Raw genomic sequence first — 16859 nt, 5'->3', positions numbered from 1 at the left:
TTTATAATATTTTTCTTTTAGTAGATAAGCCAAGGTTTAAAATAGCGTTTTTTGAATTTTGGTCCGATTATTTGTTGCTTCGGATATTGCAGAATAAAACTAAAATTTCGAAAATAAAGAATTTGCTATAACTTTTGCGAAAATGAATTTAGGACTTTAATATTGCATGAAAAGTTGAGTCAACAGTCCATACAATGCACAAAAAATTTTAAGACGATGCGTCAATTAGTTTAAATTTTATTCAATTTGTTTATCCCAAATAGCTTTTTTTCGCAATGTTATTGTTCAGAAAATAATAATGACATAGCAATTCTGTGAAAACAGCATGAAAGAAGAATAGTCATATTTTTAAAGCGTTTAAAAAAATCATTAAAAAGTCATTTTTATCACTCAGAAAACAGTTTACTAAAATAGTCATTTTTGGTTTATAAACAATTTGAATAACTTTGTTAATATTGACTGTAGGCTAAAACTACAATGGATTTTGAAAAACTGGTATGTATTTTTATACGAATTTTCAAGGAAAAACTTTTCGCCTAGGTTAATTACGGTCAAAGTTAGCCACTTTTTTTTATTTAATTGACGGCTACTTTGTTTATAACAATTAAGCAACCTAACTAGAGCCATTTTGAAGTTGAAGATATATAGGTTATGTGTAAAAGTTTGAGTAAACTTTTGAACCTCAACAGAGTGGTTAATAAAGCTTTAAAAATGGCGTCCGAACGGAATTAATTCGTGGTCGGTGGAAGGGAATTACTAAAATACGTGCACTCAAAAAATTAAACTGATTCTGCAAGCATATGCTGCTATTAATATCGCTGGAACTTGTTGATGGATTTTGATCATAATTTTTTTAATTTGTATGTACTCGTAGTCTTGTAGAGTACGTTATGTATACACAACCCCACCTAACATTACAAAATGTTAGGGGGAACTCCCCTTATCACTCAGGGATATGAAAAATAGATTACGACCGATTCTAAGACCTACCGAATATACATATATAAACTGCGCGTCATAGAAAACGGGCACCCTAAAAAATGGGTCATTTTTGATGTCGCGTATCTCCTAAACCTGTTGTCCGATTCAAATGATTTTTTGAATATGTTATAGCCCTATTCTTTGTCAATATCCCTGTAATAATGTTTTTGCTAAACCGGTAAATTTTTATTGTATACCGGGTGTACGAATCAAACTGTGTTTTTTTTTCTCAAAGTTCGCAACACCCTGTGGAATATTCTAGCATTTATAAAATACTGAAATTAAAACCCAACTATAGCCTCAGGTTTTCTTAACATTCTGTTTTTTGACTCATTCGCTTACGTTGGATAATACAAAAGTTATGTACTTTAACAACTAGCCATGTTCTTCATCAATACAGGGTGTTATAACTCTAAAGTGTTTTAGTGAGTAAATAAGTTCGACAAAGTTTAAGGGGTAATTGTGCATTAAAAATAATGACAGTTTGCTTTATAATCATATATCCACAAAAGCTTCGTGTCCGAGATACGGGATGTTAAATTTTTTCTTACAAACTGATGATTTATTTATTGCTTTAAAACCGGTTGAGATATGCAAATGAAATTTGGTAGGTTTTAAGAGATGGTTATTGCGCATTTTTTGACATTCAACTAAGAATTTTATATTCACTATTGGAGCGCATACGGGTAATATCACCGATCATATTATGTCAAAAAATGTTCAAAAATTACGTCTTAAAACCCACCAAATTTCATTTGCATATCTCAACCGGTTTTAGGGCAATAAATAAATCGTCAGTTTGTAAAAAAAAATTCAACATCCTATTCACAATTACCCCTTAAAGTTTATCGTACTTCTTTAGAAACACCCTGTACTGATAAAGAGCATGCCTAGTTGTTAAAGTACATAACTTTTGTATTATCCAACATAAGCGAATGAATCAAAAACAGAATGTTAAGAAAACCTGAGGCTATAGTTGGGTTTTAGTTTCAGTATTTTATAAATGCTAGAATATTCCACAGGGTGTTGCGAACTTTGAGAAAAAAACACAGTTTGATTCGTACACCCGGTATACATACAATGAAAATTACCTGTTTTGCAAAAATATTATTACAGGGATATTGACAAAGAATAGGGCTATAACACATTCAAAAAATCACTTAAATCGGACAACAGGTTTAGGAGATACGCGACATCAAAAATGACCCATTTTTTAGGGTGCCCGTTTTCTATGACGCGCATTGTAATTTCATAAAAATCAGTCAAGCAGTCTCGGAGGAGTATGGAAACTAACACTGTGACAGGAGAATTTTATAGATGTAAATATATAGATGGCTATTAACAAATAGAGGTTGGTAATAGAAGAGTGAAAATTAAGGGTTGTATCTATTTTTTAATTCTACATCATATAAAATTAAGGTAGATAATTTTGTCCAAAAAAATAAAAAAAAATGTCGAGAGGGGCAACTCCAATAACTTATGGGTATAAAAAATAGATTAAAACCTCTTCAACGTCCTACAGGATAAACGTGTAAAATTTTATAAAAATCGGCCAAGCCGTTTCGGAGTAGTATGGTAACTAACACTGTTACAGGAGAATTTGATGTATATAGAAGTAACTGCGAATTAAATAATAAAAGTGGCTAACTTTGAACCTAATTAACATAGGCAAAAAGCTTTTTTTCTGAAAATTCGTATAAAAATACCAGCTTTGGAAATCCTGAAATAGATTTACTCTATAGTCAATATTAACAAAGTTATTCAAATTGTTTAGAAGCCAAAAATGACTCTATTTTACTAACCTTTTTTCGGAGTGATAAAAACGACTTTTTAATGATTTTTTTCAATACTTTAAAAACATAACTATTATTCTTGCATGTGGTTTCCACATAATTGCTGTCATTATTTTCTGAACAATAACATTGCGAATAAAAAAAGCTCTTTGCGATAAACAAATTGAATAAAATTTAAACTAATTGACGAATCATGTTAAATTTTTTGTGCATTATATGAAATGTTTGACTCAACTTTTCGTGCAATATGAAAGTCTTAAGGGCATTTTCGCAAAAGTTATAGCACATTTTTTATTTTTGAAATTTTAGTCTTATTTTGCACTTTCCGAAACAAAAAAGGATCGGGCCAAAATTCAAAAAGTGCCATTTTAAACCTTGGCTCATCTACAAAAAGAATAATATTATAAATAAGATATTTAATTACCCTATTTTTACCTGTAGCGATTTAAACGAAAAAACTGCCATTTTTGACACTTATTTGTTAATAACTAAGTTTCTCGTCCGAACTGTGACGGGCATTTTTGTATTTATAATATATTAGGTATATAGTAGCCAAAAAATCCATTTGCAACCTGGCTGCTCAAGTGTCCCGACAAAAACCTTATTTCTCTGGACTAATATGCCGGTTTGTTGTATTCTAGTGACTTCTCTTGAACTTGCCTCATTATAAATACAGCTTATGTGCATGATCTTCCTGATCTAAAACCTTGTTCTTCTGGTAATGTTATAATTTTATTCGGTTTGTTTGTTATCACTTCGGTTGTTAATTTTAATGTTGTGTTTAATAAATTAATTCCTCTGTAATTCTCCAGGTCCGATTTTTCTCCCTTTTTGAAGATAGGTATTAGGATGCTTGATATCCATTCTTGTGGTATTTTGATTTTTTCTATTATTTTTTGGATTAGTTTTAACAGTTGTTTGATCAGATCTTGTCCTCCGCACTTTATGAGTTCATTCGATATTCTATCATCTCCTGGTGATTTTCTATTTTTTAATTTCTTTAATGTTTCTTTTACCTCTTCTTCTTCAATGTTTATGTCTTCGTTTGTTGTCACTTCAGAGGCCTGATTCTAATTCATTTCGACAGTCGCAATTTCATTTCGACACCGCCATGACATGACAGCCGCAGAGTATAGCGATTCTTATTCATTTCGATATTAGTTACAACTGGGGATATTAACCTTATCATGTTGACACTGCTCAGAATTTGGGTTGGCGCTCTGGTTTATTGGAATTTGTTGATAGTCTGGGAAAATTATCGAAAAAATGCCATTTTTGGGAAAAATTATTTACCAGCTATTTTATTGCTAAAATCGAATCTTAAGATTGCATATATTAGTAATATGGGGTATGACAAGTCCGCAGAAAGTGTGTTATTTTATTTATAAACAAATTACCACTCCTAAATCTTCTTTTTTTTTTCAATTAGTGCATGCTCTGTAACTCATAAGATTTTTCCTTTGAGCCAAAAACACTCAAATAAAAATTCACCGTAATTTAGTTCTGCACAAAGTTATTTTTTTTCCGATTTCCTTCAACAAAAATTTTACTCAGAAAATCCGAGGTTTCCCAAAAAATCTGCAATTTTCAATTAAAATTTTAGGGAAGTACCTAATTATTTATCAATTATTAAATAATTGATGACATGAAAGATTTATTATAGTAGATTATACAAAGGGGCTAAATTATGGAATAAATTCATTTCTTTAAAACGGACGGTTTTGGAGCAAAATTCCGATAGAGGTCGATTTTTATTTTTAAATTACAATTTTTTGGCATATATTTCATACTAGTGACGTCATCCATCTGAGCGTGATGACGTAATCGATAATTTTGTTAATGGGAATAGGGGTCGTGTGGTAGGTCATTTGAAAGGGCGTTCAATTCTCTATTCACTAATATAAACATTAATATCATTAGGTATTTATAAAGGGTTGCCAAAAAATAATTTTTGAATTAAATTAATTGGCGCAAAAAGAAGAATGTATGTAATTTATTTAACTCAAAATACATTGTACTGCTGTCAGAAAATAGAAAAAAAAAGGTTTATTTCACAAATAAACATTTCTTTTCGCTTAAATTAAATCACAAACAGCCTCCCTCCTACCTATTGGCAGTTTGAACATTTAATTTAAGCTAAAAGCAATGTTTATTTGCAAAATAAACATAGCAATGTTTATTTGCAAAATAAACATTTTTTTCTATTTTCTGACAGCAATAGAATATATTTTGAGTTAAATAAATTACATGCATTGTTCTTCTTGCGTCAATTAATTTAATTCAAAAATTTTTTTGGCCTCCCTGTATAAATAATGATATTAATGTTTATAATACTGAATAGAGAATTGAACGCCTTTGTAAATGAGCTACAACACGAACCCCTATTCCTATTTAAAAAATAATCGATTACGTCATCACGCTCGGATGGATGACGTCACTAGTTTGAAATATATGCCAAAAAAATTTAATTTAAAAATAAAAATATACCTGTTTCGGGATTTTTCTCTAAAATCGTCCATTGTAGAGAAAATGAATTTATTCCATAATTTAGCCCCTCTCTGTATATCAGGAGACCGGCGACAATCTAACCAATGGTTTAGCAATAATTAAATTGTTAATTAAAAAATTTCGGTCGAAATAATAACCAGAAAGATTATGATACACCAGAATAACTATGATTTTCGTATAAAAAAAACACTATACCTATTCAACGTACCTTACAGGATTGAAATTAGACCATTTGAGCGGTCTCAGGAATGTTATAAAGAAACAATTTTTTGGCTTATAAACAAATAGAACCCCTCAGAAAATATTAGATTAAATAAATTAAGTTAACCGTGCCCTTTTCGAAGAAAAAAAAATTGAATTGCGAGGAGTGATTCCAGGTGTAACCGGTCAAATTTGACCGGCATTTGCGACAGAGTTATAAACAACAGGATTTTAATCTTTGAACCATTAGATACCTTTTAATTCCGGTCCTCTTTGTACATACAAATTTTCATATCTTCAAGACACTCGTAACAAAAAAGATTTATGTCACTGTCACCAAATTATTTAATTATTGGTAAATAATTATTTCTCTCAAATTTTAGTTGAAAATTAAAGATTTTGTTTGGAAAGCCCGAATTTTCTGAGGAAAATTTCCGTCGAAGGAAATTGGAATAAATTATCAATGTGCAGAATTAAATTACTGTCAATTTTTATGCGAGTGTTTTGGTTTAAAGTTAAAATTTTCGGAGTTATAGAGCAATAATTAAAAAAAAAGATTTCGGAGCGCTAATTTGTTTATAAACAAAATAGCACACTTTTTGTGGACTTTGCACAGCTATTTTACTAATATAGGAAATCTTAAGATTTGATTTCAGCATGTCCAGCAATAAAATAGCTGGTAATTAATTTTCCTTGATTTTTATTAATTTTCCCAGATTATTACCTTACATCTTTCATTGAGTTGATGATTCATGTTGTGGACATTCTCAATTATTATATTTCTAATTTAATACTTACTATTCTATCTAATTCCTCAAAACAAGCAAATTTCAATTAAACCCAGCCATATTAATACCTTTTGCTTTAGTTTTCCTTGCAAGAAATAAACAAAACACATCTAAACTAAACCTAACCTCGCTTTTGGCCATTCCATTCATCTCCGTGTCAAATAATTTCGACATCGAAATTATAATATCAACCACTTTTTTGGAGTCGCTATTAATTTCGATAGTCGCTATTTCGTGACGTCATTTCGTTAGTTCAACTAAAATCCACAAGGCTCGCACAGTCGCATTTTGACGTCGCCATATTGAAAGCGACTTGTTTAGTGTCGAAATTTGATTTAGAATCAGGGCCCAGATGTTGGTGGTTCATTCGTCACCTTTAACCAATATACTCCAGGGTAATAAGCTAGAAATAGACCATGTTGGGGACACTCAAAGATCCAGGTAGCTGACTACTTTTTTAGTTATTGTATACCTATAGGAAGAAAACCTATTTGTTTCCTGCCTAGAGTTCGCCTCCGTTTTTAATTATTAACAATTTAGTGCAAAAATCGCGATTTTTTCGATTTTTTGCACCTCATTCAAAAGCTAAATAGTTGACATAAAATTACAAAATTTAATTTTTTAAGACATTTTTAGAACAAAATACCGATTTTTGAAAGTTAAAAAGTTAATTTGTTGCTACGCAAACTGCAAAATAAGTGAAAATCGTTATTTGTTAATAACTTTTACTAAAACTATCTTGGAACTTTAGTGTTTCACCCAAAATTTGGTATTGGGGTACTTAACAAACCCTCAAAATTTGAGACCGATCTATTAATTAGTTTAGGAGTTATTCTAATTGTTTATCCCAGAGACTTTTATTTTGCAATAATATAAGACAGAAAATAATAAAGATAGGGCAATTCTGCGTATGCCAAATGAAAGTAGAAAACTAATGCTATCAAAATGTACTAAAAAAAGATAAAAAAATTTATCTAATATAGTCAAAAATCCTAATGCCAAGTTTGTGAAATTTTGTAGTTTATAAACATTTAGAATAACTTTAAAAATATTGTCCGTAGAAAAAATCATTTTACATATTAGAAAAGCTGGTATTTTACACGAATTTTTAAAAATGTAGTTCAATTGGTGACTAATCGTGGTAAGTGAAGAGGGAGCTGGCTGGGAGCCGACAAATGCATGAGTTCAAAAACTAAAAAAGGCAACTTAAAACTACTATCATTTTCTATATCTCGGGATCTACTGAATATATTTTGATCGTTCTTTTTTTAATGTACACTCACCGGCAGAGAAAACCGACCCAAAAAATGGGTCATTTTTAATGTCTTGTATTTCCTAAACCTGATGTCCGATTTAAGTAATTTTTTTAATATGTTATAGCCTTATTCTTTATCAATATCGCTGTAATAATATTGTTGCTAGACAGGTACATTGTCATTGTATACAGGGTGTACGAATCAAACTGTGTTTTTTTCTCAAACTTTGGAACACCCTGTGGAATGTTCTAGCTTTTATAAAATACTGAAATTATAACCAAACTATAGCCTCAGGTTTTCTTAACATTCTGTTTTTTGATTCATTCGCTTATGTTGGATAATAAAAAAGTTAAGCACTTTAACAACTACCCCTGTTTTTCGTTAATACAGGGTGTTTTTAAATAAGTATGGCAAACTTTAAGGGGTAATTCTGCATGATAAAATAATGACAGTTTGCTTTATAAACGTATGCCCGCAAATGCTTCGTTTCCGAGATAGGGGGTGTTGAAATTGTTCTTACAAACTGACGATTTATTTATTTCTCTAAAACGGTTTGTGATATGCAAATGAAATTTGGTTGATTTTAAGAGGTAGTTGGCGTGCATACGGGTATAAATATTTTAGATATATCCCGTATGCACGCCAATGGTGAATATAAAATTCTCAATTGTATGCCAAAAAATGCGCAATAACTAGCTCTTAAAATCTACCAAATTTCATTTGCATATCACAAACTGTTTTAGAGCAATAAATAAATCGTCAGTTTGTAAGAACAATTTCAACACCCCGTATCTCAGAAACGAAGTATTTGCGGGCATAAGTTTATAAAGCAAACTGTCATTATTTTATCATGCAGAATTACCCCTTAAAGCTTGCCGTACTTATTGAAAAACACCCTGTATTGACGAAAAACAGGGGTAGTTGTTAAAGTGCCTAACTTTTTTATTATCCAACATAAGCGAACGAATAAAAAACAGAATGTTAAGAAAATCTGTGGCTATAGTTGGGTTTTAATTTTAGTATTTTATAAAAGCTAGAACATTCCACAGGGTGTTCCAAAGTTTGAGAAAAAAACACAGTTTGATTCGTACACCCTGTATACAATGACAATGTACCTGTCTAGTAACAATATTATTACAGCGATATTGATAAGGAATAAGGCTATAACATATTAAAAAAATTACTTAAATCGGACATCAGGTTTAGGAAATACAAGACATTAAAAATGACCCATTTTTGGGGTGCCCGTTTTCTCTGCCGGTGAGTGTATATGTAATTTTTCTGTACATTACAAATATTCAATTTGTCTAGACATTTATTAATTAATAAACAGTCTAATTTGTTTAAACAATTTTTGAAAAAATAATTATTTCCCAAAAATCCATGATTTTAATCATATTATCGTTATTAATCATAGAAAAAGTTAAGGTATACTTTAATAAATAAATTATCTTCAATAAATAGTTATCTAATAAAAATCATTTATTTATTAAAGTGTACTTAACTTTTTCTATGATCATTAATGATACTATGATTAAAAAAACAGATTTTTGTAAAAAAATATTTTTTCAAGAATTGTTTAAACAAATTAGACTGTTTATTCATTAATACATTTATAAACAAATTACATATTTTTAATTTACGTGGAAATTACATACAAATTAAAAAAAGAAAGATCAAAATCCATTGAGTTGATTCGGAGATACAGAAAATTATATTCGTTTGAAATTGCTTTTTCGGTATTTTAACTCGGTGGATTTGTAGGTTCTCCCTAGTAATCGTTTAAACTACATTTTTAAAAAATCGTAGAGGGTGCTGTGAAGGTACAGCTGGTTCCTAAAAAAACTGATACGACTCTTAGTAAGATTTGATTATTTTGAGCAGTGTATGATTGGTCTGACATTATATTATATTTATTATGACAGACAAATAATAAAATAAACAAACAAACAGCCATTTTTTGAGGTTGAAGACAAATTTTAAGATTTGGCAGTGACAGTGAGAGTATGTAAATAATTAGTATTTATCCATCAAAATATAATAAATTAAATATAATTAAACTCATATTCATTATATCGCACCTCATCAAAAGCTTTTTACAAGAACATAGTCAGCGATTTTGATACGGTTTAGAGCCAGACTACATCACGATCGCCTATAAATCGTGCTGGTAATTGCCTTGCAGCGAGACCAAAAACAAAAAGAAGAAGAAGAAGAAAGTACACTGCTCAATTTTCTACAAAATACGCTTTAAGAGTCGTATCAGTTTTTTTTGGAACCAGCTGTACAATGTTTGTGCAAAATTTTTAAGAAAAAATACAAATCCAATTCTTTAAAATGGCATTAATGAGATTCCTTTATCTTTTTTTAATACATTTTGATACTATTTATTACTCTTCTACTTTCATTTGGCATACTCAGAATTGCCCTATCTTCATTATTTTCTGTCTTATGTTATTGCAAAACAAAGGTTTTTGGGATAAACAAATAAAATAACTTTTAAACTAATTAATGGATCGGTCTCAAATTTTGAGGGTTTGTTAAGTACGACAATACCCAACTTTGGGTGAAACACTAAAGTTCTAAGGTAGTTTTAGTAAAAGTTATTAACAAATAACGATTTTCACTTATTTTGTAGTTTGCGTAGCAACAAATTAACTTTTTAACTTTCAAAAATCGGCATTTTGAAGGGTTTTCAATGTTCTAAAAAACTGAATTTTGTAATTTTATGTCAACTATTTAGCTTTTGAATGGAGTGCAAAAAATCGAAAAAATCGCGATTTTTGCACTAAATTGTTAATAATTAAAAAACGGACACGAACTCTAGGCAGGAAACAGGTAGGTTTTCTTCCTATAGGTTTACAATAACTAAAAAAGTAGTCAGCTACCTGGATCTTTGAGTGTCCCGAGAAAATCATTATTACTCTGGACTAATAGAGATCGAAAGTAGTCTACTCAAGTTTCCTTCTGAATGTGTTTCGTTTTTATTAGTTCGTTCATCTCTTTTTTCAGTGTTCCCTTTTTATTTATCTTACTAAAGTGTTCGTTTCGTTTCTGATTCGTTTATGTTATTATGGTTGTATGCCTGTTGTGTTTGTTTTGTTCTGCATTGTAAAAAGGCTTTCCTCGTTTCTTCACACTTTGCCTTCACTTCCTCTCTCCAAGTGATTATGTTGCTGAGTTAATTGTGTTTCCCAGCTTTTCTTGATGTTATCGTTTTCTAATATTCAATTCTCAGCAATCTTCTCTGATATTTTTTTTCTGTATAAGTATTCTGTAAATTCCGTATTTAGTCTTTCGAGTCTGATTTTTGTTTTTGTTGGTGCCACTCTCTTAGGTGAGAAGTATTTCATGATGACTCTTATTTTACAGAATACATACCAAGCTGTGGTCTGTGTTTTTCTCTTCACCGCTAGGAACTAGATAGAAGTTACTACTAGTTTGTATAAGAGTCAGAAATTTGGTAATGTAAACTAAATATAGGTAAAGGGTGCGCACCCTTGGGTGTAGCTCCCACTGTGTCATTTTTTTTGTATCTCTGTCAAGCATATTGTTTGTTATATTGATAACAGATTGCAGTAAATAAAAAAATCTTTGTTACAGGTGTTCTAGTCTCAATGCCTCCTGGTCCTGGGCCAACTTTAATAACAACAACATCTATCCCCCAACAACCACAACCAAAAGCCAATATCCAGCAACCAGTCTATCACTATGAAAACGCTGGTCAACCTACCGAACCAGATCAGCACAGTACTGAGCATCAGAACTGTTCAAACACTAATACTTTGTCTACGCCCAACGCTACTTTGGCAAACATAAAAGAAAAAACACCCATGTGTTTGGTTAATGAATTAGGTAAGTACTCCAATATCATTTTATACTAGATTGGCTTTAACCTTCCGTCATCTGTTCCCGCAGATACAGCAGTCTTTCATTTGTGTAGTGTGCGGCAACGTTTATAGTTACAATTTTCCACCTCTAGATAGCCTCCGGTTTTTATACTAGTAATTGATACGTGTGTGACAATTTGTGTCAAATAGTCAGGTGGCCCGGTGGCAGACATTTTGATCTCTTAGATACACTATCATTAAGTACGTAATATTCTAGCAATTGCAAATATTGTGTCTTGCATGAATTGTAACTGTTGTAATATCGTTATTATTATGCGTGTTTACAAATAAATTTAAAAATAGAGTATATTTGGCTATATTTGAATTCGAACATTTAACTAGAAGAGATCAAATTAGAAGTGGAATTCAATTTGATCTACAGGAAAGGCTAAAGAGATTTAGACCTAGTGTGCCGACAGAAACCCAACAAGAAGCTGATGAACCACGACAGAAAAAAATATGTGTCCTCTGCACTACAGAAACGACGGTATGGTATCAGACGATTATCTAGATATGTATGAGCGTAAAAAATGTCAAAAATCACTTTCTCTGCAACATGCAAATTTTTTATGTGCGACTTGTTTGATTAAGGGGCTATCTTAGTGTAGAAGTACGAAATTCATATACTTTTTTGAGTATTTCTAAAATAAAAAGTACTGTACCAATTGTTTTGAAAATTTGCAAGAACTTTTAGTATAAAAAGAAGTACATGTAAAACAATTTTCATAAAAAATATTGAAAATTAAACGATTTATTAAAATTATTAAAATTAAACATCTGCTGGCACCGTGAAAAAAAAACAGCTCCACTGCTGCAGTGATTGGAACTAGAGATCCTGAAACATAAAATTTCAATTATTGAAATATACGTTATTTTCTATACCATCAACTAGGGGTTTTTGATTGTATAAAAAATGTAAAACGACTTTTGAAACTGAATTTTTTTTAGCTATTTAAAAAAAAATTTCAACACTTCGTCATTTTTCCAAATTTTAATATTTTTCAAAAATCCTAGTTAATGGTATAGGAAATAACTTATATTTCAATAATCACTTTGAAATTTTATGTTTCAGAATCTCTATTAGTCCCAATCACTGCAGCAGTGGAGCTATGTTTTTATTTTCACGCTGCCAGTAGATGGCGAATAAATCGTTTAATTTTCAATATTTTTTTATGAAAATTGTTATACATGTACTTCTTTTTATAATAAATGCTCATACAAATATTCAAAACAATTGGTACAGTACATTTTATTTTAGAAATTCTCAAAAAAAAATATATGAATTTCGTACTTTTACACTTGAATAGCCCCTTAATCCTATTCAACCTAACGAACAACAGGAATAATCTTGTAATTGAGGGGGCCAGACGTAAAAGGGTTTAAGTGCAGTTTTGATAGTTCTTAGATAATCAGCTTCAAAGTTATTTGAGTTTTATAAATTCTAGGAGTCATTAAACTAAAATATGTTTAGTGTACATTGTACTATAAAATGATAAAAATATAAGGGTATATTATTACTCTTACTATAACCTTCATTTTTTTCAATTATTAAAAAAAAAGTTCAAGTGCAGATATTCTACATATTACTAATCATTTTTGTCCCAGCTGTTATCCACAGTGTAACTACAACTGACATTAGTCTTCAAAATTGGTCACAAATCTAATATTTATTTACTTGAAATTAATCCTGTATTAACATGTGTTTACACATTATAGAATACTAAAAATAGTTTTGTGGTAAAATGGTTCAAGCGCACTTAAACCTGTTTATTACTATTTATTTTTACAGAGTACTAAAAATAGTTTTGTGGTAAAACGGTTCAAGCGCATGGTTAAACCTGTTTACTACCAAAGCAAACTGCAATTGAGGGGGCCAGACGTAAAAGGGTTTAAGTGCAGTTTTGATAGTTCTGAGATAATCAGCTTCAAAGTTATTTGAGTTTTATAAATTCTAGGAGTCATTAAGGGGAGGGTATGGTTTGAAATATTTAATTTTTTTTATTATTTCAAATAAAAGTGCATACTTTCAAGAATACTCTCTGAAAATTTCAAAATAATCGGAGTAAAATTACCAGAGATACAGGGTGTTGAATATCCCTACCTTCGACTCACATTGCCGTGGCTTCGCGCCAGCACGCTTGAGCGTAGTGAGAAACGTTAAACAACTGTTCGCCTTCTCTTTTGTAGATTACTCCGCAATTCAAAAAACATATTCCAATGTTAATCACTTTACGATTTGGCAGACAAATAAGAAGATGAAGATGCAGTTGTCAAAACTTTAAACGCATTTTTCTCAAAACTGCTTTTTCAAATGCGGTGGACATTGTAACTGAAAAACTACTTGACCGATCTACCTGAAATTTTGCATAGATTTTCTTTAGACATTTCGTGAGGTAACAACGTCGAGATATTTTTCGTTTTGTGCTTATTTTTTGTTCAACAGTATTAAATCTGTTGGTTTTCACAAAATTTTTATCAAAAATTTCGTATTTTTGACTTCTGAGTGATACCAAAAATTCAAAAATCATTAAAAATAAAAAAACTCGACGTTGTTACCTCGTTAAATTCATAAGCTAATTAAATCTTTTCGAATTTTTTGTTTCGTATGATCCAGTGATGAGTTCTGATGTCCACCGCAAAATCCATTTTTTTTGAACTGCCTGCCAAAACTTGTCGCCAATGGCTTATTTTTCAATATTTTGGATTGAATTTTTTCTTAAATATTCTTTGAATTGTACTTAATATGTTTATTTAATTTAAAAATAAAATAATTCTACCATAGCTTCGAAAAAAAATCACAAAAATGTGCTTGATATGTTGATTTCAAACCATCCCCCCCTCTTAAACTAAAATATGTCTAGTGTACAATGTACTATAAAATGATAAAAATATAAGGGTATATTTATTACTCTTACTATATCCTTCCTTTTTTTAAATTATTAAAAAAATGTACTTGAATCGGTACGTGGTGTTGATAAATGTTACTGGTAAAACGGTTCAAGTGCTGATGTTAACTACATATTACTAATCATTTTTGTCCCAGCTGTAATCCACAGTGTAACTACAACTGGCACGTTGCATAATACTTAATTAGTCTTCAAGATTGGTCGCAAATCTAATATTTATTTACTTGAAACTAATCCTGTATTAACATTTGTCTACACATTACAGAAGACTAAAAATAGTTTTGTGGTAAAGTGGTTCAAGCGCACTTAAACCCGTTTATTACTATTTGTTTTTACAGAATACTAAAAATAATTTTGTGGTAAAACGGTTCAAGCGCACGGTTAAACCTGTTTACTACCAAAGCAAACTGCAATTGTTTAAAGTGAACTAAATGTAATGGCGATAGATGGCGACTGTAGGGCGAAATATGCTTAAATCGTTTTACCACCAAGCTCTAATACCATTTAAGTATGCGGATCTGTACTTAGAGTAAAAATTTAAAAAAGTGCACTTAAACCCTTTTACTTTTAACCCCCTCAATTGCTTTCAGTGAACTAAACGTAATGGCGATAGATCGCGACTGTAGGGCGAAATATGCTTAAATCGTTTTACCACCAAGCTCTAATACCATTTAAGTATGCGAATTTGTACTTAGAGTAAAATTTTAAAAAAGTGCACTTAAACCCTTTTACTTCTAACCCCCTCAATTAGTTTTTTGCTTTTTAACTATTTTGAATGCATCTACATTATGCTAATTTCGTGTTTGGAATAAAAAATATGTTTAAGAGCGTAGGCGCAAAATGTCGGACCAAGACTTTTTAAATGCATTAATTTTTTTCGAATCCCGAGAAAACTCATAAATATTTTTGAAAAATTTAAACGAAAAATGAAATATTACATTATTACCGAGGGCCGAAAGTCCCTTACAAACAAAAAGTTTCTTTTGAATGAGATATTTAAAATTAAAAATCACACTAAATTTTCTCTTTTTTTTTATCACGCCTGTAACTTATTAAAATAAACATTATAGTTTTCAGGGACTTTCGGCCCTCGGTAATAATGTAGTCTTTCATCCTGCGTTTTAATTGTTCAAAAATGCTTATTAGTTTTCTCAGGATTCGAAAAAAATGAATGCATTTAAAAAAATTTGGCCGGAAATTTTGCGCCTACGCTCTTAAATAAATATTTAAAAATGTCTAAAATTAGTAAACTTTTTTATTTATAATTACTGCTACTGTCTAAATACTTACTATCAATATTTCATATCAAAATAAAAAAAATCCAGCAGCATTTTACACTGATTCTCTCAGATACACTACGCCCGATGGAAGGTTAATAATTAATCTCATAATGTACTTAATGTCTCATAACGTAATTAACTCTCTATCTGGCATAATTTTTCGTCAAATTCTTGGTTATTTTGTTACGTTAAAATGTGTTTATAGTTCAAATGATGAAGTGGCTGCTGGTATGAGCACATTGTGAAATGTTATGAAATAAGGAGTCTAATGCTCATAATCTTTTTGAGCGTTTTATTAACTACAGTTTGTGGTCGACCGGTTTCGGCGTTTACAATTTTTTACGCCATCATCAGGCCCTTAGAAACTGAACAAAGCTAAAAAATAAATGACGCTGTGTCAAAATACAGTTGCCCGAGGTTTAGTTATAGGTGTTAGGTTTAACAAAAGCTAATGAATAATAAAACACAGAAGGTGTCACAAAGGTGTTCTAACAGACCAGTACTGATCTGATGTTAACTGTTGTAGTCAGTATACCGGGTGGTGAATTGGAAAGCGGGCCATAGGAAACTCAATGTAAAATTCTAAACTGTTGAATTCCTGCTTCCCTAATTATTTTACATCAAAAGTCATAAGAAACTATTTGTAGAGAATTGAAATCTGTATTGAAAACAACTGTTAATATTGTTCTACGAACAATAATTATTCAAAATTTTGTAAAAATATAATACATTTTTCAGAGTAATACGCCAAAGTTAGGCCACACGCAATACCATAATGTGTATAAGGTTGCATTTGTTGACAATAAATTTATTATATTAACAATTTGAACTGTCAATTTTTTTATTTATTTTATCAATTACTGTTTAAAACACAATAAAGTTGATAAGATACCTTTAGTTAAGGAGAAGTATTAATAATAAAGATATCTTCTTCAGTCAATAATGTGCTCACTGTCAGTTAAATAATAACGTGTGGCCTAACATGCCCACACATACCTACTGCGGTAAATACATTATATTTTTCAAAATTTTGGAATGTGTTTAAATCGTAGAACAATTGTAACTTCTGTTTCTAATACAGATTTCAATCCTCTACAAATAACTTCTCATGACTTTTGATGTAACATAATTAGGGAAGCAGAAATTCAACAGTTTAGAATTTTACATTGAGTATCCTATGGCCCGTTTTCCGATTCACCACCCTGTATAATATATAATATATAATAGTAAGAAGATACAGAATCACTTTGGTTTAG

At 30.5% G+C, this 16859-nt stretch overlaps 1 protein-coding gene across 2 annotated transcripts in view; it reads left to right on the top strand.

Annotated features, from left to right (window-relative positions):
* Nucleotides 1-16859, top strand: part of LOC114329549 (double-stranded RNA-binding protein Staufen homolog 2) — a 132933-nt gene that overhangs the window by 20649 nt on the left and 95425 nt on the right. For both annotated transcript variants that reach the window (XM_028278695.2, XM_028278694.2), the window contains exon 3: nt 11131-11382. In XM_028278695.2, coding sequence (XP_028134496.1) covers nt 11131-11382 — 252 coding nt within the window. The remainder of the gene's footprint in view (nt 1-11130; nt 11383-16859) is intronic.

This window comes from Diabrotica virgifera, chromosome 10 (genome assembly GCF_917563875.1).
Source record: "Diabrotica virgifera virgifera chromosome 10, PGI_DIABVI_V3a".
Lineage (NCBI taxonomy): Eukaryota > Metazoa > Arthropoda > Insecta > Coleoptera > Chrysomelidae > Diabrotica > Diabrotica virgifera.
The sequence above is the reverse complement of the archived record's forward strand: the minus strand, read 5'-3'. Positions and strand labels throughout refer to the sequence as shown.